Source organism: Mustelus asterias, chromosome 10, assembly GCF_964213995.1.
Source record: "Mustelus asterias chromosome 10, sMusAst1.hap1.1, whole genome shotgun sequence".
Classification (NCBI taxonomy): domain Eukaryota; kingdom Metazoa; phylum Chordata; class Chondrichthyes; order Carcharhiniformes; family Triakidae; genus Mustelus; species Mustelus asterias.
The window spans coordinates 3,700,682-3,724,281 of record NC_135810.1 but is presented as its reverse complement, the minus strand read 5'-3'; the positions used below and the strand labels follow the sequence as shown (position 1 = coordinate 3,724,281).

General features: G+C 44.2%; 1 protein-coding gene across 2 annotated transcripts in view; it reads left to right on the top strand.

Moving 5' to 3' along the window:
* The window catches only part of pcca (propionyl-CoA carboxylase subunit alpha), a 374,693-nt gene that overhangs the window by 3,044 nt on the left and 348,049 nt on the right, over window positions 1–23,600 (top strand). For both annotated transcript variants that reach the window (XM_078221544.1, XM_078221545.1), the window contains exons 2-4: window positions 5,456–5,533; window positions 6,353–6,400; window positions 17,021–17,089. In XM_078221544.1, coding sequence (XP_078077670.1) covers window positions 5,456–5,533; window positions 6,353–6,400; window positions 17,021–17,089 — 195 coding nt within the window. The remainder of the gene's footprint in view (window positions 1–5,455; window positions 5,534–6,352; window positions 6,401–17,020; window positions 17,090–23,600) is intronic.

Here is a 23,600-nt window from a genome sequence, read left to right as displayed (position 1 = left end):
TCTTGACAACGCAACCTTCAGAGAGTTTCAGTCTGATTTGTTTATCAGACTCTGCCCCTTCTCTGTATTTCAAACAGGAGTCAGACACTTTAGGAACATTTAAGCGGTTATTGGATAGGCACATGGAGCACACCAGGATGATAGGGAGTGGGATAGCTTGATCTTGGTTTCAGATAAAGCTCGGCACAACATCGTGGGCCGAAGGGCCTGTTCTGTGCTGTACTGTTCTATGTTCTATGACTAAATGCCACAATTGTATTTTATCACAGTTGCCCCCCCCCCCCCCCCCCCCCCAAAGGCCAGCCAGACTCTGCCTGTGTGATTTGCTTATAAATGACCTTGAAGACTCTTCATCACTCTTAGGGCTTGACTGATCCATAGAGACCTGGAAAATGCCAGCTTTGTTCTCTGTGCCAAGGTACTTCAGGCAGCAGAGATCATCCAGTGAATATTAATGCCTCCAGGAAGAGTTGTGTCTCTTGATCATTGTTCCATTTTCTCCATTGGCTTGGGTGACTGTCAGTGTGGAGTTTGCACATTCTCCCCGTGTCTGCATGGGTTTCCTCCGGATGCTCCGGTTTCCTCCCAGTCCAAAGATGTGCAAGTTGGGTGGATTGGCCATGCTAAATTGACCCTCATGTCATGGGGATTAGCAGGGTAAATGTGTGGGGTTACAGGAATAGGGCCTGGTTGGGATTGTGGTCAGTACAGACTTGATGGGCTGAACGGCCTCCTTCTGAACTGCAGGGATTCTATGAAGATGGGACAAAAGGTTCTTTGAGTCGACATGGTGGTTGGAGCTGGGAGGTCCTGTAAATAAGCCTTCAGGAATAAGTCCATCCAGAGTTGGCAAACCTGATCCTGTGGGGGACGAATACAGGGGACTGATTGTGGCTTGTGATTTGAGTTTTCTGGAGCCATTAGTGGCTTTATTTCTCTATCTTACGTTTCGTTGCAGCCTGGAATGTACCAGTGACAGTCCAAGTTATTTGTCATTGCGACATTGTTCACACTATCTGAGATTGGAGTGGTTTGGTTTAATTAGTGGGTAATTCTATTGAGATCCCACAGCACAATTCAAAGGACTGATCAAAATGATGTGGCTTGTACATTCAAGTAGTTTATAAATCAGAATTACATCAATTAATTTTGAGAATTGCCTCTTGTTTTTAATTGAATTAAATGTTCCTTGGTTTTGTTTGGCGGTGGAGGGAAAACCCAGCTTATGAGACTTGTTTTAAAAGTTTATTTATTAGGGTCACAAGTAGGCTTACATTCACACTGCAATGAAGTTACTGTAAAAATCCCCCAGTTGTCACACTTCGGCGCCTGTTTGGGTACACTGAGGGACAATTCAGCATGGCTAATGCACCTAACCAGCATGTCTTTTGGACTGTGGGACGGAACTGGAGGAAACCCACACAGACACAGAGAGAACGTGCAGATCTGCACAGACAGTGACCCAAGCCAGGAATCTCAACGCAAACTGGAGGAACAGCATCTCCTCTTCCAGCATGGCACTTTATAGCCTTCCGGTCTCAACATTGAATTCAACAACTTTAGATGATCTGCTCTACCCCACCTCCACCCCTTTGTTTTCATTCTATTTTATTTAATTTTTTTACTGTTCTCTACCTTTTATTTCTTTATTGTCTTTCTTCATTCTTCTTCCCACTCTTCCCCCAACATCTTCATTTTATCTGTCGTTTGGCCATTCACATCCTTTATTCTCTCTGTGGACAGCTATTAACTGGTTTCCCTGTTTCTGTTGCTATGACTCATCTTTCATTTCCTCACCCTGCAGTATAAATATCTCCCACTTTCTACGCCTTTTAGCTTTGACAAAGGGTCGCCTGGACTCGAAACGTCAGCTCCTTTCTCTTACGGATGCTGCCAGACCTGCTGAGATTTTCCAGCATTTTCTCTTTTGGGTCTGGGAATTGAACCCGAGTTCCTGGCACTGTGAGGCAGCAGTGTGCCGTCAAGAAGTGGTGCACTTGTCAGAAGACAGCAGATTTATTTTGGAAATTGTTGGCCAGAGCAGATTGTGAAGGTCTCATTGAGATTTTAAGCTTGAAGTTGGCGAGGTGACGGGCAGTGGAATGTGCTGAATTTAGCTTGCCATATTAACAGATTAATTTAACTGAACTAGATCAGTCGCTATTTTTCCCAGTGGCTAATTACAGATGTTGCCAATGTATTTTTATAAATGTATTGTAATTTTAGTGCTGCTTCTAATGCTTCATATCACCATTTGAAAGTCAATGTAAAAGTGGCTTTAATCTTTAAGCTTCAGCTGTGTGTTTGCGGGTGGTGATGTGTGTAATCTCAAAGAGAATTGGATAGTGTAGAATAAAATTATTAACTCCAGTAAGCAGATGACAGCAAATGGGATAGTTGTTAGATTCCTGAGTATGCAGATCCCTGATAGCAGATCATAGAGCACAACTTTCAGGTTACGGGAAATAAAGATTGCAAGAGAATACGGTACCAAATGCCCCAAACTGTAACTGCAACATACACTGCAGTAACTCACCAAGGTTCCTTCAACAGTACCTTCCAAACTCTCCTGACCTCTACCACCCTGGAAGGACAAGGGCAGCACACACATAGGAACACCTACAAGTATCCCTCCAGACCATTTTGACTTGGGAATATATCGCTGTTCCTTCACTGTTGCTGGGTCAAAACCCAATTCCCTCCCTAACAGCACTGTGGGTGTACCTACACCACAGGGACTGCAGCAGTTCAAGAAGGTAGCTCACCACATTCCTGAGGCAATGAGGGATGGGCAATAAATGCTGCAATAGCCAGCGACACCCACGTCCTGTGGAATAAAAAAGAATTGTTTTTGGCAGTTCAGTGCAATTTATTACGCGTAATAAGATAGACAGTTGTACTGAGGAAATTATTGCTGTTTTGGAGGAGCTGCCTTTCATGACCTCAGGTTGGCCCAAAGCACTTGATAGTCTATTGAATGCTGTTGAGGTCCAGTCACTGTGGTATCATGGAAAAAGTGGCAGTCAAGATGCACCAACAAGCTCATACAAACAGCAGTGAATTAAATGACCAGATAAATCTGTTTTTGTTGTTAGTTGAGAGAAAAATGTTGGCCGCCACATCAGGGAGCACTCCCCTGCTGTTCTTCAAATTGTGCTGTGGGATCTTTTCTGTATGCCAGAGGGAGCAGACAGAGCCTCAGTTTATGAACATAAGAAATAACAATGGGACAAGGTCATAAAGCCCCTCGAGTTTACCCAGTTAACGAGTCTTTGGACGAAGTGTTGTGCCAACTCCAATTTCTTGCTGTGTCCCATATCCCTGCCTCTCTACTGCTCAAAACTTGGTCTTGACTGTACTAAATGTCCACAGCTCTCTGGGAAAAATAATTTGATTTATTATTGTCACATGTATTAGTAGACAGTGAAAAGTATTGTTTTTTGCATGCTATACAGACAAAGCATACCTTTCATAGAGAAGGAAAGGAGAAAGTGCAGAATGTAGTGTTATAGTCACAGCTAGGGTGTAGAGAAAGATCAACTTAATGCGAGGTAGGTCCATTCAGCAGTCTGACAGCAGCAGGGAAGAAGCTGTTCTTGAGTCGGTTGGTACGTGACCTCAGACTTTTGTATCTTTTTCCCGAAGGAAGAAGGTGGAAGAGAGAATGTTCGGGATGCGTGAGGTCCTTAATTATGCTGGCTGCTTTGCCGAGGCAGCAGGAAGTGTAGACAGAGTCAATGGATGGGAGCCTGGTTTGCGTGATGGATTGGGCTACATTCATGACCTTTTGTAGTTCCTTGTGGTCTTGAGCAGAGCAGGAGCCATACCAAGTTGTGATACAACCAGAAAGAATGCTTCCTATGGTGCATTTGTAAAAGTTGGTGAGAGTCGAAGCGGACATGCCAAATTTCCTTAGTCTTCTGAGAAAGTAGAGGCATCAGTGGACTTTCTTAACTATAGTGTCGGCATGGGGGCGACCAGAACAGGTTGTTGGTGATCTGGACACCTACAAACCTGAAGCTCTCGACCATTTCTACTTTGTCCCCATTGATGTAGACAGGGGCTTGTCCTCCACTACGCTTCCTGATGTAAATGACAATCTCCTTCATTTTGTTGACATTGAGGGAGAGATTATTGTTGCCGCACCAGTTCACCAAATTCTCTCTCTCATTCCCGTACTCTGTCGTCATTGTTTGAGGTCTGACCCACTACAGTGGTGTTATCAGCAAACCTGAAAATCGAGTTGGAGGGGAATTTGGCCACACAGTCATAGGTGGCACGGTAGCACAGTGGTTAGCACTGCTGCTTCACAGCTCCAGGGTCGCGGGTTCGATTCCCGGCTCGGGTCACTGTCTGTGTGGAGTTTGCACATTCTCCTCGTGTCTGCGTGGGTTTCCTCCGGGTGCTCCGGTTTCCTCCCACAGTCCAAAGATGTGCGGGTTAGGTTGATTGGCCAGGTTAAAAATTGTCCCTTAGAGTCCTGGGATGCGTAGGTTAGAGGGATTAGCGGGTAAAATATGTAGGGGGAGGGCCTGGGTGGCATTGTGGTCGGTGCAGACTCGATGGGCCGAATGGCCTCCTTCTGCACTGTAGGGTTTCTATGTTTCTATGTATAAGGAGTATAGTAGGGGGCTGAGAACACAGCCTTGTGGGGCACCAGTGATGAGGATGATTGTGGAGGTGGTGTTGTTGCCTAACCTCACTGATTGTGGTCTGTGGGTTAGGAAGTTCAGAATCCAGTCACAGAGGAAAGAGCCGTGCCCAGTACACAGAGTTTGTAGATGAGTTTCATAGGAATAATGGTAGGAATTGCAAAGATTGATAACCCTTTGAAGAAATTGCTCCTCAGCTCAATCCTGAACGACCAACCCTTTCTCCTGAGACTAGGTGTCCTGGTTTTACATCCTTTCGGGTGAGACAGTGGTGTAGTGGTGATGTCACTGGGGTTCTAATCCAGAGGCCCGTGCTACTGCTCTGGGGACATGGGATCAAATCCCACCACGGCATTTAAATTCAATTAATAAAATCTGGAGTTGAAAGCTAGTCTCAATAATGGTGACTATGACAAGATGATCTATTTGAGTGGCGGAGAAGGCTCAATTCTACTCCTGCCCCTATCTCCTATGAGCTGGGATGATGGAGTTAAATACAGATTAGTTATGATTTATTTCAAAGGATTGAATAGATTCCTGTTCCAACATGCCTCACTCCTGAAACCCCTCTATCACTCTTCCTCCTCCTCCAAGATGCTCCTCAAAACTTACATCTGTGATCAAGCTTTTGGTAACCTGTCTTAATATTGCCTTTGGTGTTTCATCACTCCTCTGTAGCAGCTTGGACTGTTCTGCTACATTAAAAGCACTATGTAAATGGAAGTTGCTGCTGTTGAATATGACACTGAATGTTGTCCTGATTTCACTAATTCTAATCAAGCGATTTATGTTTGTTTTTCTAGCATGCGTCATTTCGCTCCAGGTACAGCTTTGCTGTCTCTCGTGTGTTGTACTCCACAGTTTATGATCCAAATGAACCAGTAAGTTCTGCTTGTTAGATCTCTTAAGGGTTTAACGGGGCAGACGTAGAGAAGATGTTTCCACCTGTGGCGAGACCAACACTCGGGGCCATAAACATAAAATAGTCACCGATAGATCCACACACAATGATTTTTGTTTTTATCCATTTCTGAAGGTAATTTGGTCACAGCTATAGAAGGAAAGGTATCTAAATTTTCAGCTACCAAATTATGAAGGCAAGGCAAATTGGGCAAGAGAGAACTGAAGGAGAGCGTAGATTAGTGGAATGGGCAAACAGACGGCAGACGTTGTTCAGTGTAGAGAAATGCGAAGTGACACATCTTGGCAAGCAACAGTGAAAGAAAATAAACTCATAAAATAGGATTAACATTGGAGGGTTAGAAAGAGCCAGGAGAGTGCACACTCGGATCTACAATATTGGGAATGCATGTAGAAAAGATAATTAAAGGACAAATAAGATTATGAAAAGAATATTGGGCCAGATTTCTGCTGTTTCAGTTAATTAGTAGAGATATACACTTTGCCTTTAGATAAAGGAGGGGGGAAATCGGGCCCTCGTGCCTGATTGCAATCGAATGATCAGCAGATGGCTGAGTGTAGTATGTGAATAATGTCCTCTTGGACCAGCTACTTGAAGGCAACCAGAGCTGATAGACTTAAGTAGAGTCAGGAGAAGGTGGGAGAATATTAGTAAATTGGATGGGAATGACACATTAATTTTACTTTGTTAAATATTGATGTTAACTTTAGAGCAATTACCAAACCCTATTCTTTAGTTATTAAATTACTTTCTTTTTTCGTGTTTGTCTTCCCCTCAGACATTTGACAAAATCCTTATTGCAAACAGAGGAGAGATTGCCTGCCGGGTAAGCTGTTTTCTATTACAATGTTATTCTTCACTAGTTCAAGGGAGGCAAAGTCCCAGGAATACATGTGTTCAAAGATACCCTCTTGTGGAATCATAGAATCCGACTGAACAGGAGGAGTCTGTTTATAGAATTATATAATCCCTACAGTGCAGAAGGGACCATTTGGCCCATCAAGCCTGCACTGACAACAATCTCACCCAGTCCCTATCCCCGTAACCCCATGTATTTACTCTGCTAATCCCCCTGACTCTGAGGGGCAATTTACCCTGGAAAATCCACCTAACCCACACATCTGTGGACTGTGGGAGGAAACCGGAGCACCCGGAGGAAACCCACACAGACACAGGGAGAATGTGCAAATTCCACACAGACAGCCACCTAAGGCCAGAATTGAAACTGGGTCCTTGGCGCTGTGAGGCGGCACTGCGAACCACTGTGCCACCATGCCGACCCATCATACCTGTGCTGGCTCTTCGAAAGAGCTATCCAATTAGTCCCCCCATTCCACCACCTTTTCCCCAGTGCCTGCTACTATTTCCTTTCCAAATTTATATCCTTAATTTCCCTTTTGAAAGTTTCTGCTAAACCTGCTTCCATCACCCTTTCAGGCAGCACATTTCAGATCACAATTAACTCACTGTAAAAGCAGCTTTCACCTCTTCCTCTACCTTGGTTCTTTTCCTAATTAATTCAGTGCCCTCTGGTTGTACTGCCCTGTCTGTCAGAGGAACCAGTTTCTCCTTATTTGTTTCTCCTCATTATAGAACTCTACGAGTTACAACCTCAAAAAGAGGAGAATCGATGAACGTGGTTTATTTAGATTTTCAGAAGATTTTTGACAAGGTCTCACATAACAGACTACTATGTAAAGTTAAACCACGTGATTGCAGGTAATGTCTTGAGATGGATAGAAAGCTGGTTAGCAGATAAGAAGCAAAGAGTTGGCATAAATGGTTTTTTTTCTGATTGGCAGTCAGTGATTTTGGGCGGCAAGGTGGCATAGTGGTTAGCACTGCTGCCTCATGGTGCCAGGGACCCAGGTTCGATTCCGGTGTTGGTTTCTGTCTATGTGGAGTTTGCACGTTTTTCCCCCCCATTTGTGTGAGATTCCTCCCACAATACAAAGACGTGCGGGTTAGGTTGATTGGCCATGCAAAAATTGGCCCTCGTGTCAGGGGGATTAGCAAGGTAAATGTGTGGGGTTACGGGGATAGGGCCTGGGTGGGATTGTGGTCGGGACAGACTCGATGGGCCGAATGGCCTCCTTCTGTACTGTAGAGATTCTATGATTCACTAGTGGGGTTCCGCAGGGATCTGGGCGAGGACCCCAACTGTTCACATTATATATTAATGATTTGAAAGAGGGAACTGAATGTATTATCTCCAAATTTGCAGATGATACAAAGTTGGGTGTGAGGGTGGGCTGAGAGGAGAATGAAGAGATGTTTCAGCATGATTTGGACAGGCTGAGTCTGTGGGTATCTGCATGGCAGATACAGTATAATGTGGATAAATGTGAGGTTATTTGCTTTGGTAGCAATAATATGAAAACAGATTATTATTTGAATGGGTGTAAATTGAGAGAGGTGGATACTCAACAAGACCAGAGTATCCTTGTGCATCAGTCGCTGAAAGTAAGTGCTCAGGTGCAGCAGGCAATACAGAAGGCAAATAGTAAGTTGGCCTTCATCGCGAGAGGATTTGAGTATAGGGATAGGGGTGTTTTGCTGCAATTGTACAGGGCATTGGTGAGACCACATTTGGAGTATTGTGTGCAGTGTTGGTGTCTTTATCTGAGGAAGGATGTCCTTGCTATAGAGGGAGTACAGCGAAGGTTTACCAGGCTGATTTCTGGGATGGCAGGTCTGTCATATGAAGAGAGACTAAGTCGGTTAGAATTATATTCATTGGAGTTTAGAAGAGTGAGAGGGGATTTCATAGAAGCTTATAAAATTCTAATAGGGTTAGGCAGGGTAGATTCAGAAAGAATGTTCCCAATGGTGGGGGAACCCCCAGAACTAGGGGTCATACTTTGAGGGTAAGGGGTAAGCCATTTAGAACTAAGGGAGGAGAATGTGTGGAATTTGCTACCACAAAGTAGTTGAGGCCAAAATTTCATCTGGTTTCACAAAGAAATTAGATATCTTGGGGCTAAATGGCTCAAGGGATATGGAACTTGATGATCAGCCATGATCAATGAATGAATGACAGAGCAGGCTTGAAGGGCCGAATGGCCTACTGCTGCTTCAAGTTTCTATGTTTCCAGAAGACAATAGTAATCTTAAATTTCTTTCCTGAGAAAAAGCTCTGTGTTGCTGGTATCAGAGTGTTAGCTCTCTCTCCTTGTTAAACTTTTCTATCAACATCAGGGACTGTCTTTGAGCAGCACCATCCATTGTAAACAGAGGGAAAAAGGACCTCCAACTGGCAATTTGAAATCACGTGGGAGGGCAATAGGGACATGTTACTAGTTCTGAAATGCGGGATGATTCCTCAATGACAGGCGGCAGGCTGGTTTATTGTTACACCTGCTTTTTGCAACTTTTTGGGATGTGGGCATTGCTGGCAAAGGCAGCATTTACTGCCCATCCATCATTGTCCTCGAGAAGGTGATGGCGCGCTACATTTTCAACAACTGAGCGGTTAGCTAGATCCTTTCAGAGGTTAGTTTGGCATCAACCACATTGCTGTAGGTCAGACCAGGTAAGGCCGGCAGATTTCCTTCTCTATAGGACATTACTGAACCAGATGGGTTTTTACATCTGGTAGTTTTATTGCTACCATTGCTGACACTGGCATTTTTATTCCAGATTATTTAATTAATCAAATTTAAATTCCTCCAGCTGCTGTGGTGGTATTTGAACTCGTGTCTCTGCGTCATTGGTCCGGGCCCCTGGATTACTTATTCAATAGCATGACCATGATCCTAACATAACCGGTAACTCAGCGGAAGCCTCCTCTGGAGGCGTGGGTTCATATCCCACTCCTGACATTGATTTAGGGTGACACAGTGGTTAGCATTGCTGCCTCACAGCGCCAGGGACCCGGGTTCAATTCCGGCCTTGGGGTCATTGTCTGTGTGGAGTTTCCACGTTCTCCCCGTGTCTGCGTGGGTTTCCTCCGGGTGTTCAGGTTTCCTTCCATAGTCCAAAGATATGAGGGTTAGGTGGATTGGCCATGCTAAACTGACCCTTAGTGTCAGGGGGATTAGCAGGGGTAAATATGTGGGGCTACGGGGATAGGACCTGGGTGGGATTGTTGTCCGTGCAGGCTCGATGGACTGAATGGCATCCTTCCGAACTGTAGGGATTCTATGATTCTATGTGTTTCTTTTTAATTAAAGTGCCATAATTGATGAAAAAAGAAAGAACTTGCATGTTTATAGCATCATTCACAACCCAGGACATCCCAAAACGCTTTTCAGCCAATTGAGTGCTTTAAAATCTACACGGACACTCAGTGTTCAGGACACTGTCAGAAGTTCAGTCTTTCAGAAATATATTAGTGAATTTGCATGTAGCAAAGTTCCACAAACAGCAGTGAGGTAAATGATTAGCTAATCTGTTTTTCCAGGAATGCTGGCTGAGGGATACATATTGGCCATGACCCTGGGGATACCTCCTCTGCTTTCCTGTCACTCTAAAACCTTGGTATTTTTTACACCCACCTGAGAGGGCACTCGGGTTTTGCATTAAACATCTCACCTGAAAGATGGCACCTCTGACAGTGCAGCACTTCCTAAGTACTGTCTTCAGGTGTTTTCAAATGCACAGTCTTTTGACTCAGAAGAACATAGATCCTACTTGAGCGAACGCAAAGCAGAAAATGCTGGATAAGTTCAGTGGGTCTGGTAGCATCTGTGGAAAGAGGGAAAAACAGAGTTAACGTTTCGAGTCCATGTGGCTGTTCCTAGGATCTGAAGAAGGGTCATATTAGACTTGAAACCTTAACTCTGTTTCTTGCTCCACAGACGCTCCCAGACCTGCTGGCTGGGATTTTACTGTCCCGCCCACCACGGAGCGGATGAGGAGCGAACAATGGGAAGGTCCATTGACCTCAGGCGGGATTTTACAGTTTCGGGACGAGTGAGGCTGTAAAATTCCGCCCGCTCAATTTTTCCAGAATTTTCTGTTTTTGTTTCAGCTTTCCAGCATCCAGTATTCTGCTTTTATTTAGAGAATGCATATTGGTAATTAAGTGAATAATATTTTAATGAATCATTGGAATGTTCAGTATAGGTGTCATTCTGTACCAAAATGGGAGTTCTTTGAACAGAACATACTTAAACCGTACTTCCATTTTAAGTGTGTACTTTTAACTTTTATGTTTGAGAGAACTGTTCCTTCTTCTCTCTGAAAGGTAAGTGTTCTCCTGATTCAGAACTTGATTTGTTAGGAATGCATATGAGGAAATTATACTGTTGGTGATTTTCCAACTATGAATTTTAACTCCACAGAAAATCATGTGGCAGTCCAGTTCTGTTTCCTAATATATGCTGTTGAGCTGGGTGAAGCTTGCACCAACAGCATACAAATGTACTCCTTACTCTGTTCATCAAAGCATATCTGCACAGGCAGAAAATCTTCAATTTATACCAAAATGATTTTCCCCAATGAGCCACATCATGAGTACAAAGAAGAAACAAAAATTACAGCACAGGAACAGGCCCTTCGGCCCTCCAAGCCTGCACCAACTATGCTGCTTGACTGAACCAAAACCCTCTACCTTTCCCTATATTCCCATCCTATTCATGTATTTGACGCCCCTTAAAAGTCACTATTGTATCTGCTTCCAGTATCTCCCCCAGCAGCGAGTTCCAGGCACCCACCATCCTTTGTGTAAAGAAACTTGTCTCGTACATCTCCTTTAAAGCTTGCGCCTCGCACCTTAAACCTATGCCCCCTAGTAATTGACGCTTCCACCCTGGGAAAAACTTCTGACTATCCACTCTGTCCATGCCCCTCATAATCTTGTAGACTTCTATCAGGTCGCCCCTCAACCTCCATCATTCCAGTGAGAACAAACCAAGTTTCTCCAACCTCTCCTCATAGCTAATGCCCTCCATACCAGGCAACATCCTGGTAAATCTTTTCTGTACCCTCTCCAAAGCCTCCACATCCTTCTGGTAGTGTGGCAACTCGAATTGAACACTATATTCCAAGTGTGGCCTAACTAAGGTTCTATAAAGCTGCAACATGACTTGCCAATTTTTAAACTCAATGCCCCAGCCGATGAAGGCAAGTATGCCGTATGTCTTCTTGACTACCTTCTTCACCTCCATTGCCACTTTCAGTGACCTGTGTACCTGTACACCCAGATCCCTCTGCCTAGTAGTAGTAGTAAGAAGTCTCACAACACCAGGTTAAAGTCCAACAGGTTTATTTGGTGGCAAAAGCCACTAGCTTTCGGAGCGCTGCTCCTTCATTCGGTAAGTGGGAGTTCTGTTCACAAACAGGGCATATAAAGACACAAACTCAATTTACAAAATAATGGTTGGAATGCGAGCCTTTACAGGTAATCAAGTCTTAAAGGTACAGACAATATGAGTGGAGAGAGGGTTAAGCACAGGTTAAAGAGATGTATATTGTCTCCAGCCAGGACAGTTAGTGAGATTTTGCAAGCCCAGGCAAGTCGTGGGGGTTACAGATAGTGTGACATGAACCCAAGATCCCGGTTGAGGCCGTCCTCATGTGTGCGGAACTTGGCTATCAGTCTCTGCTCAGCGACTCTGTGTTGTCATGTGTCGTGAAGGCCGTCTTGGAGAACGCTTACCCAAAGATCAGAGGCCGAATGTCCGTGACCGCTGAAGTGTTCCCCAACAGGAAGAGAACAGTCTTGCCTGGTGATTGTCGAGCGGTGTTCATTCATCCGTTGTCGTAGCGTCTGCATGGTCTCCTTTCCTGCAGCGTATCAGGTAGACAACGTTGGCCGAGTTGCAAGTGTATGTACCGTGCACTGGTGGATGGTGTTCTCACGTGAGATGATGGCATCCGTGTCGATGATCCGGCACGTCTTGCAGAGGTTGCTGTGGCAGGGTTGTGTGGTGTCATGGTCACTGTTCTCCTGAAGGCTGGGTAGTTTGCTGCAGACAATGGTCTGTTTGAGGTTGTGCGGTTGTTTGAAGGCAAGAAGTGGGGGTGTGGGGATGGCCTTGGCGAGATGTTCGTCTTCATCAATGACATGTTGAAGACTCCAGAGAAGATGTCGCAGCTTTTCCGCTCCGGGGAAGTACTGGATGACGAAGGGTACTCTGTCCGCCGTGTCCCGTGTTTGTCTTCTGAGGAGGTCAGTGCGGTTTTTCACTGTGGCGCGTTGGAACTGTCGATCGATGAGTCAAGCACCATATCCTGTTCTTATGAGGGCATCTCTGAATGAGCAGTGGTCCGAAAGCTAGTGGCTTTTGCTACCAAATGAACCTGTTGGACTTTAACCTGATGTTGTGAGACTTCTTACTATGTTTACCCCAGTCCAACGCCGGCATCTCCACATCATAGTAGTAGTAGTAACATATCAGTTCCATATATGTATGATATGATTGAGATCAAAGCTACATTTAGTATCTGTATAAATGATCATGGATTTATCCAATTTAAAGGAGTTGCCAAAATCTGTAATTTCTCTCAAGTACCTTGTTGTAATAAAATTCTCATGTTTTATTTCAAAGTACAGATAATGTCGGCATCTTGACGCACTCAATCTTTTGGGCATTAATGCAAAAGCAAAATACTGCAGATGTTGGTTATCTGAAATAAAAACAGAATATGCTGGAAATACTCCCCAGGTCAGGCAGCACCTATGCAGAGAAAAATGGTTCACGTTTAGGTTCAGTGATCCTTCATCAGAACGCCATGAAGGGGTCATCAGCAGTAACTCTGTTTCTCTCCACGGATGCTGCCTGATATGCTGAGTATTTCCAGCATATTCTGCTTGATTTGTGTAGAGTGTTAGTTTTAACTGCTATGATTTCCAGCACATGTCAGCACAGATGCAATGCTGTAACTTAGGAGTTGGCTCTCAAACTGACTCCTAAGAGTTCCGAGGCTTGGAGATTGGAGACCATCTCTGCAAATAGATACATCTGGTGCAAAACCATGCATTTTAAAATGCCCAATATGATATTTTTGTGTATAAACTCAATGTGTTTTACATCTATAAGCTACGAATTGCATTACTCATCCTGGTCTGCGGTACAGTAAACCTATGAAAACAGTCAGCAAAGTGGAATTAGAGTTTCTCTGGACTTGGTTGATAGTCTTCTAAGAAGGTTAGAAAAAGAAGAAAAAAGAGTGTTGTATGGAGTTTGTAAATAGAGTTGTTTTGGCTTGAAATTTTCAATTTTTCAATAGGCATGAAAGATACAGGTAGTTCTGAAAAATTAAAGATAGAGTCATAGAGGTTTACAGCATGGAAACAGGCTCTTCGGCCCAACTTGTCCATGCTGCCCTTTTTTAAAAACTGCCAAGCTAGTCCCAATTGCCCGCTTTTTGCCCATATCCCTCTATACCCATCTTACCCATGTAACTGTCTAAATGCTTTTTAAAAGACAAATTGTACCTGCCTCTACTACCTCTGACAGCTTGTTCCAGACACTCACCACCCTCTGTGTGAAAAAATTGCTCCTCTGGACCCTTTTGTATCTCTCCCCTCTCACTTTAAACCTGTGTCCTACCTTTAGACTCCCCTACCTTTCGGAAAAGATATTGATTATCTAGCTGATCTATGCCCCTCATTATTTTATAGACCTCCATAAGATCACCCCTAAGCTTCCTACGCTCCAGAGAAAAAGGTCCCAGTCTATCCAGCCTCTATCCAGATGTGACTAAAGTGCTCAGCCTTAGTTTTCATCAAGAAGTCTCACAACACCAGGTTAAAGTCCAACAGGCTTATCTGGAATATTGAACTTTTGGAGCGCCGCACCTTCCTCAGGTGACTCACCTGACGAATGAGCAGCGTTCCGAAAGCTCAATGTTCCAGATAAACCTGTTGGACTTTAACCTGGTGTTGTGAGACTTACTGTGCCCATCCCAGTCCAATGCCGGCAAGTCCACTTCATTACTCTTCAGCCACAAGACACACTTCAAATTGTATTTAATTTATAGTTAAGTGTCTACTGCATGTTCGGATGGATCTTTCAAACTTTTGGCAGAGTAATGGTTAAAATAAAAACTGTTAAAATGTTCAAGGTTCTGAATGTTCTTCTGTTTTATTGTCTAGTTTATGTACCATTGTGAGTCTGAGTTAAACTGAATTGGATGACATCCCAAACTAAATAGATAATAGCGAAGAGTATACCAAAGATTAGTCCCGATAAAACTGAAAGGGCCATGGCAATAAAGAATTGGTTGGGGGAACAGTGGGAAAATTGTTCTAATATTTGAAGCATGGTTAATGTTAACACTTTGTGCATCCCTGTTCAGTTGCTAGCTTGCGTGGAAAATGACCTTTAGGACTTGGCATCCAGGTTTGTTTGACTGACTGTTTAACTGTGGTGGGACATTTTTTACATCGAATCATATCCCTACAGTGCAGAAGGAGGTCATTCGGCCCATCACCCCTGCACTCACTCTCTGATAGAGCATCCCATCCGGGCCCTATCCCTGTAACCCCACATATTTATCCTGCTAATCCTCCTAACCAACACATCTTTGGACACTAAGGGGCAATTTAGCATGGCCAATCCATCTAATCTGCACATCTTTGGACTGTGGGAGGAAACCGAAATACCCGGAGGAAACCCACGCAGACATGGGGAGAACATGCAGACTTCACACAGACTGTGACCCAAGACTGGAATTGAACCCAGGTCCCTTGTGTTGTGAGGCAGCTGTGTTAACCACTGTGCTGACCATACTTAAACACATCATTGCTATAATTGCAGACCTCTTTTGGCTCCCAGTCCAGCAACACAATTTTAAAATTCTCAACCTTGTTTTCAAATCCCTCCATGGCTTTGTCCCTCCCGATATCCATAACCTCCTCTATCCCTTCAACCTAAAAGATGTCTGCACTCCTCCATTTCTGACCTCTTGAGGGGGAATGCACAACATTTTTTTTTACAAACTTTGCTCCCAATCGTTTTCTCCTGAACAGGCAACCCCTCTTTCTGGGAAGCTGGGGCTGGTTTCCTGTTTGCTGCCTGAATCTTGATGTTTGAGGTGCACGGTTTTCTATATTCTGAAGCATGCACAGAGGCCTGGTTATCCAATCCAGCAACAGGTTGTGCTGCCCCTTGCTGTGGATGGCCATATTGATGGTGAGGGCTATGTCACTGGCTAGTTCCAGGATTTCAGTGATTGCAATACTCGAGCACAGTGGTTAGATTGACCCACACAGCACCCAACCTTAGTATAGTTCCCCTTTCCTAGGAAGCTGTGGATGTGGCTGACAGGGATCGGAGGTCCTGCCTGGGACAAGTGTGACTTTGCTTTGGCTCGAATCTTTTTGCCGTTTTCCCTCTTCCAGACATTTCCTCAACCTCACTTTCATTCCAGGGCGGTAAACTCTCCAGTTAAAGAGTGGATGGCAAGAGTGGAGTCGGCATCATGGGGAGAGGAAGAGAGACATTTCCTCCTTGAGAAATGCCCCCAAAGATGGTTAACATTGCTGAAACATAGAATCCTTACAGTGCAGAAAGAGGCCACTCAGCCCCTTGAGTCTTCATTGACTCTCTGGAAGAGCGCTCCTCCCCTCTGCCCTATCTCCAGAATTCCACGTATTTATCATGTCCAGTTCACCTAACCTGCCCATCTTTGGAGTGTGCGAGGAAATCTACGCAGACACGGGGAGAACATACAAACTCCACACAGACAGTGACCCAAGGCTGGAATCGAACCCGCGTCCCCGGCACTGTGAGGCAGCAGCGCTAACCACTGTGCCACCTTGGTGTGTTAATTATTAGTCTTTAAACTGCAATAAAATCCAAAGCTGGATGACCCTAATTTCATCAGTGAGTCTTAATTAACATAAAGGAACTAATTTTCTTTTCTTATTCATTGTTAAAAATAAATTTTTTTCTAAAAGCGGCAAGTTGTTATGATCTGGAATGTACAAGCTGAAAGGGAAGTTCAGTAGTAACTTTCAAAAGGAATTGGATGAACACTTAAGTGAAAAGAATAGCCATTTTCAGGGCTATGACAAACGAGCTAGGGAGATGGACAAGTTAGATAACTCTTTCTAAGAGCCAGCACAGACATGATGGGCTGAATAGCTTTCTTTTGTGCTCCATGCTTCTGTGATTTTTCATTATTTAAATGCGAGGTTTTGCCTTTTCTCTCCCCGGTTGTTTTGAAGTCCTTGACCCATGGTGACATAAAGCATATAGAAGTTTGCAACTGTCAATGTGAAGATCAATCCTTCATCCTCGCTTCTCTGCCAATGGGCATTGCCCTGGCCTTGGTACGCTGTGTTAGGCATCAGATATTATCCGTCTTATCTAGTTATGGAATGCCATCCACCGTAATGAATATCATCATCCAATTATTTTGGAGGCGAGAGGGGCTATCAAGTAGAAATAAAGGGAGGCAGTGTTCAGTAGAATCAGACAGCTTTGCAAAGCTCTGTTGAAAGGTTCTCAACAAAGAAGTTACTGAGTTGGCAATGTTTGTGTTCCTTCTATAGATCATTAAGACCTGCAAGAAGATGGGCATTAAAACAGTTGCAATTCACAGCGACGTGGATTCCAATGCTGTAAGTAACTAATTATTTCCCGACAGCTTAATCCTCTTTACTTAGCATTTTAGATTGATAAATGCATTGTGATATATTTTAACATGCTGCACAATACATTTTGCAGATTTTCTTTTAATAAAAGCTTCTTAATGTGGGTGGAAGTTGTTTGGAACTTGTGACTTTACTACATCCTAGAAAGTCCTTTTGAGTGAAAGTCAGTATAGCGTTCAAAAATATTGCTAATGATTTCCTCGTGTGATTTTTCATCTGAAAGATATTAACACATGCTGATGAAAGCCTGAATGTGAATGAGAGAGAAAGACCGACTGACTTGCATTTATATAGCGCTTTTCACGACTTCATAAAATCATAGAATCTACAGTGCAGAAGGAGGCCATTTGGCCCATCAAGCCTGCACCGACAACAATCCCACCAGGTCCTATCCTAACCCCGTAACCCCACATACTTACCCTCCTAATTTCCCTGACATAAGGAGCAATTTATCATGACCGATCAACCTAACCCGCACATCTTTGGACTGTGGGAGGAAACCAGAGCACCCGGAAGAAATCCATGTAGATACAGGGATAATGTCCAAACTCTATACAGACAGTCATCTGAGGCCGGAATTGAACCAGGTCCCTGGCGCTATGAGCCCCCCACTCTTCTTCAGAATAATGCCGTTGGATCTTTCATGTCTGCGTGAAAGGACTGCTGGTGCCTCAGTTTAATGCTTCACCTGAAAGATAACATCTCCAAGAATGTAGCACTCCCTCGGCACTGCACTGGAGTGTCATTCTCGACTTTTGTCCCTGGAGTGCGATTGGAACTCACAGCCTTCTGACCTGGAGTTGAGATTGTTGCACGTTGAGCCAGAACCTTGGTAGTTCAAGCAGAATCAGTAGTAACTTTCAAAAGGCATGGCACAATGGTGAGCACTGCTCCCTCACAGCGCCAGGGACTCGGGTTCAATTCTGACCTCGGGTGACTGTGTGGAGTTTGCACGTTCTCCCTGTGTCTGCATGGGTTCCTCCCACAGTTCAAAGATATGCGGGTTAAGTTGATTGACCATGCTAAATTCACCCTTAGAGTCAGCGAGATCAGCAAGTTAAAGTGCATGGGGTTGCGGGGACAGGGCCTGGGTGGGATTGTTGTTGGTGCAGGCTCGATGGGCAGAATGGCCTCCTTCTGCACTGTAGGGATTCTGTGAGATACTCCAGGTAGACATACAGTAAATTGAATCCTGGTTTGAAATTTTCTGGATTGACACTGTTTACACATGGGTGTCAGAGGATCTCACCACTGATCTTGGACACAACGTTTCAGCACATTATTCTTAAACTTGGTGGGGTGTGGGGCTGGGATTGCCAATAGCTGATCGTGTCTTTAGCCAATGATGCCACGCATCCAACTAGAATCATCGCATGAAGATCAGAAAAGAGAATCCTGGAATCATTTTTATTCATTTATCCTTCCGTGTTCCAGGTGATACAGCAGCTCCGTGACTTCCACGACAGCTGAGATTAGTAGATATAGAAACTTTTATGCGTGCTTTAAAGGGCAGATCTTTGTGTGACTCAGGTGGGAATTTGGCTGAATTTTACATGCAAGTTAAAAAAGTCTTGTATTTCTACATGATAACAACATCGGCACTGCAACACCGTGGGGCAGCGCAGTGGTTGGCACTGCTGCCTCACAGCACCAGGGACCTGGGATCGATTCCCAGCTTGGGTCACTGTCAGTGCGGAGCCTGCATGTTCTCCCCATGTCTGCGTGGGTTTCCTCCGGGTGCTCTGGTTTCCTCCCATTGTCTGAAAGACGTGCTGGTTAGGTGCATTGGCCATGCTAAATTCTCCCTCAGTGTACCCGAACAGGGGCTGGAGTGTGGCGACTAGGGGATTTTCACAGTAACTTCGTTGCAGTGTTAATGGAAACCTACTTGTGACACTAATAAATAAACTTTACAAAAGTATGTGATAGTGCTTTGGGACATCTGGAAGGTGCTGTAATGAATCAAATCCCAGATCTGTAGGAGTGGGGTATTGGTACAGCTCAGCTATGATCCAACTGAAAGGCAGAGCTAGCTTGAGCTGAATGCCAACACCTTTTCCTCTGGTACCATAGAAAGCAGCCCTTCCGGATGTATCACAGCTTGGTATGGCTCATGCTCTGACCAAGACTGCAAGAAACTCCAAAGGGGTTGTGAATGAAGCCCAGTCCATCACCAAACCAGCCTCCCATCCATTGACTGCTTCGGAAAAGCAGCCAGCATAATCAAGAACCCCATGCACCCCGGACATACACTCTTCCACCTTCTTCCGTCAGGAAAAAGATACAAAAGTCTGACGTCATGTACCAACTGACTCAAGAACAGCTTCTTCTCTGCTGCCGTCAGACTTTTGAATGGATCTTTCACATATTAAGTTGATCTTTCTCTACACCTTAGCTATGACTGTAACATTACATTCTGCTCTCTCCTTTCCTCCTCCCCTATGTACGCTATGAACGGTATGCTTTGTCTATATAGCACGCAAGAAACAATACTTTTCACTGTATTCTAATACATGTGACAATAATTAATAAATCAAATCATTACAAGTCACTGACTTTGAATTGTTTATTTCTGGAGCTAAATGGCTTGGGATCAGTAATGCTGGTGATTTGGACAAGATTTGAGAAGTAATGGTGGAGCAACATTTGAATCTCTCATTTTTTTCATTTAAGAATGGGATGTGGGCATCACTGGCAAGGTCAGCATTTAGTGCCCATACCTCATTTACCCTGAGAAGGTGAGCTGCCGCCTTTGAACAGCTGCAGTTCTTGTAGTGTAGGTTTACCCCAGGGCTGTTAAAGAGGGGGTTCAAGGAGACTGACCCAGCAGCAGTGAAGGAAAGGAGATACAATTCCATATTTTGCTGTACGTTGATTTATTTTGCTGGATTGAAAGGAGCCAGCAGTGTAGCAACCCGTAATGACAAGTGTACCTTCCTGGGCAGATGTATTTTTAATTGTTTCTTTGACGATTTTAATGAGAAATATTCTGACTTTAACTGGCACTAAAAATTTAGTTAAAAAATCAACTTGGGGCCAGTTCTTTAAGATCAAGATGTATAGATATCTCCATATTTTCACATCTAGGTGAAATCTCGATAATGATTTGAACAACATAATGAACTGGCCTTTGATGACATTGTCATACAACAAGAACATTGAGTACCCACTTGCGAGTACAGCCATTAAGTCTTATAAATGGAGATCATTTGTATCAATGTCCACTCATGAGTGCGTTAACTTTAAACCTTTCAGGAAGTGGCTTTTGTATTACATTCCAAAGTTTGGCAGATGAGATGGCCTCCCACACTTACCTTTGTAAAGCAATTGGATTGTGGAAATTACACCACATTGTGTATGCATAAACTGACCATGACCTTTCTTTTAACTCGTTCTTGGGACATGTGTTTGCCTGGCAAGGCCAGCGTTCTTTGCCCATCACTAAATGCCTTTGAGAGGGTGGTGGTGAGCTGCCACCCTGAACCACTGCAGTCTGTCTTATGTAGAGTTAACTACAGTGCTATTAAAAAGAGAGTTCCAGGGTTTTTGATCCACTGGCAGTGAGGGAACAGCGATAGAGTTCCAAGTCAATGGGTGGGATTTTCTAACCACGCTTGCCCCAAAGTCCAAAAATCCCACCCGAATTCAATGGATCTTTACATGGTCCGTGTCCTGCCCGCTGCGATTCCCATGGCGGGCGGGACGGGAAAATTTCGCAGAATGTGATGTGTGATTTGGAGGAAACTTGTAGTTGGTGATGTTCCTTTGTGTCTGCTGATCTTGCCCTTCTTGATGCTAGAGATTGGATGGAGGCTTGCAAGATGCTGTTAAAGGATTATATGCTTTGTGTTGAACTCAAAATGTTAAGGAAGAAAGACTTGCCTTTAAATAGTGCATTTTATGATCTCAAATGTCCCAATGTGCATTATAGCGAAATGTCCAAAGTGCAAGTCAATGAAGTACATTTTTTGAAGTGCAGTGACTATTGTAATGTCGGAAACATGGAATTTAGATGTGTGCATAGCAAGATCCCACAAACAGCGATATGATGATGACCAGATAATCTGTTGTAGTGATGTAGGACAAGGGATGAGTATTGGTCAAGATGTCAGGGACAGCTACCCTGCTGTTTATCAAAATAGTCCACCTCGGAGGGGAGACTGGGCCTAGGTTTTACACCACCTCCTCAAGGTGGCACCTGCAACAGTGCTGCAATTCCTCAGTACTGCGCTAGGAGTGTCGGTCTTTTTTTTGTACTCGCGTCTAAGAGAATAATAGCCTCATGTTGGTGATATCATTGCTACAGTTCATGTTTAGCTACCCTTAAAAAGACTGGGAGAGTGAGAAAGACCAGGTTTAAAAAGAAGTGAAAATGGTCGAGAGCTTCAAGTTTTTCGGTGTCCAGACCACCAACAACCTGTCCTGGTCCCCCCACGCTGACACTATAGTTAAGAAAGCCCTCCAATGCCTCTACTTTCTCAGAAGACTAAGGAAATTTGGCATGTCAGCTACGACTCTCATCAACTTTTACAGATGCACCTTAGAAAGCATTCTTTCTGGTTGTATCACAGCTTGGTATGGCTCCTGTTCTGCCCAAGACCGCAAGGAACTACAGGGGCGGCACGGTAGCGCAGTGGTTAGCACTGCTGCTTCACAGCTCCAGGGTCCCGGGTTCGATTCCCGGCTCGGGCCACTGTCTGTGTGGAGTTTGCACATTCTCCTCGTGTCTGCGTGGGTTTCCTCCGGGTGCTCCGGTTTCCTCCCACAGTCCAAAGATGTGCGGGTTAGGTTGATTGGCCAGGTTAAAAATTGCCCCTTAGAATCCTAAGTTGCGTAGGTTAGAGGGATTCGCGGGTAAATATGTGGGGGTAGGGCCCGGGTGGGATTGTGGTCGGTGCAGACTCAATGGGCCGAATAGCCTCCTTCTGCACTGTAGGGTTTCTATGGTTTCTAAAAGGTCGTGAACATAACCTAGTCCATCATGCAAACCAGCCTCCCATCCATTGACTCTGCCTACACTTCCCGCTGCCTCAGAAAAGCAGCCGGCATAATTAAGGACCCCACCGGACATTCTCTCTTCCACTTGTAAAAAGATACAAAGTCTGAGAACATGTACCAACCGACTCAAGAACAGCTTCTTCCCTGCTGCCGTCAGACATTTGAATGGATCTACCTTGCATGAACTTGATCTTTCTCTACACCCTAGCTATGACTACGTTCTGTGATCTTTCCTTTCCTTCTCCCCTATGTACTTTATGAACAGTATTTGTTGTCTGTATAGCTCGCAAGAAACAATACTTCTTACTGTATCCTAATACATGTAATAATAAATCAAATCAAAGTGTTCCAAAGATCAGCAGAACTTTATAAGCTCTGTTTTATTTTCTTTCAGCTGCATAAGACTATAGTATGGAAACTGGCAGCTGCAAACCTGCAGCTTTTCTGCCTGTAACATCTACATTTCAGTTGGTTATCAGTGTGGTTTAAATTAGATATATATTTTTTTCAGTTCTGCTCAGATGGTGAGGGGAGGGATGACCTGCAGCTGCCATTCACTTCCCACAGAGTCTCTGTGTAGAAGACCCTCAAATTGCTAGTGCTGGTTTTGACACATTGAGGGATATTCTGTGTGACTTCCAGCTGGCGCCCCATTCCCTCCTTCCAAAGTTCCCGCCAGTGAGTGCCCAACACCACCCCTCACTCCACGTCACCTCCCCTTCCCAGTGGTGCCACCTCCCCAAGCCAATTGTTCAGCAAACAAACTCTTCATGACCTGGTTGAATGAATCTTGAGTGCCAGTCAAAAAGGTTACCACCACCATCTCTGTAATTAATTAAAGAAGCAATTCCTATATAATTGATCATCAACGATGTTCAAAGAAAATGAAGGAAAATAAAATGTGAGTGTTTTTATTAGTATCTCCATGACTTTTCTCCGCGGTTGCTCGCAGAAGAGACCTAGAGATTAGTCGAGTATTATATTTCTTCACTCGGAATTGGGAGGGTTACTTGCTGGAACAGGAGCATAAACAGCAGTGTCAGCCATTCTCTCCCCCCTGAGTCAGAAGGTTGTGAGTTCAAGACCCACTGTGTAGACTGGAGCAGAAAAATCCACACTGACATTCTTCAGTGCAGTGCTGAAGGAGTGCTGCATTGTCAGAGAAGAGATGTTAAAGCCAAGGCCTCGTCTGCTTTCACTAATGGACACATAGCAGGTCACACAGTGTGATTCTGAAGGAGAGCAGGGAACTTCTTTCCGGATGCCCTAGCTGATATTTATCCCTCAACCAGCATTATAAAAAACAGATTTCCTGGTCATTATCACATTGCTGTTTGTGGGATCTTGTCATGCACAAATTGCTTGCAATGTTTCTTCCATTTCAAAAAGTTGTCGAGTGTTTTGGGATAAGCTGAGTTTATGAAAGGTGCTATATTAATGCAGCCCTTTTATTTTAATGCAATATTAGAAGTTATATTTT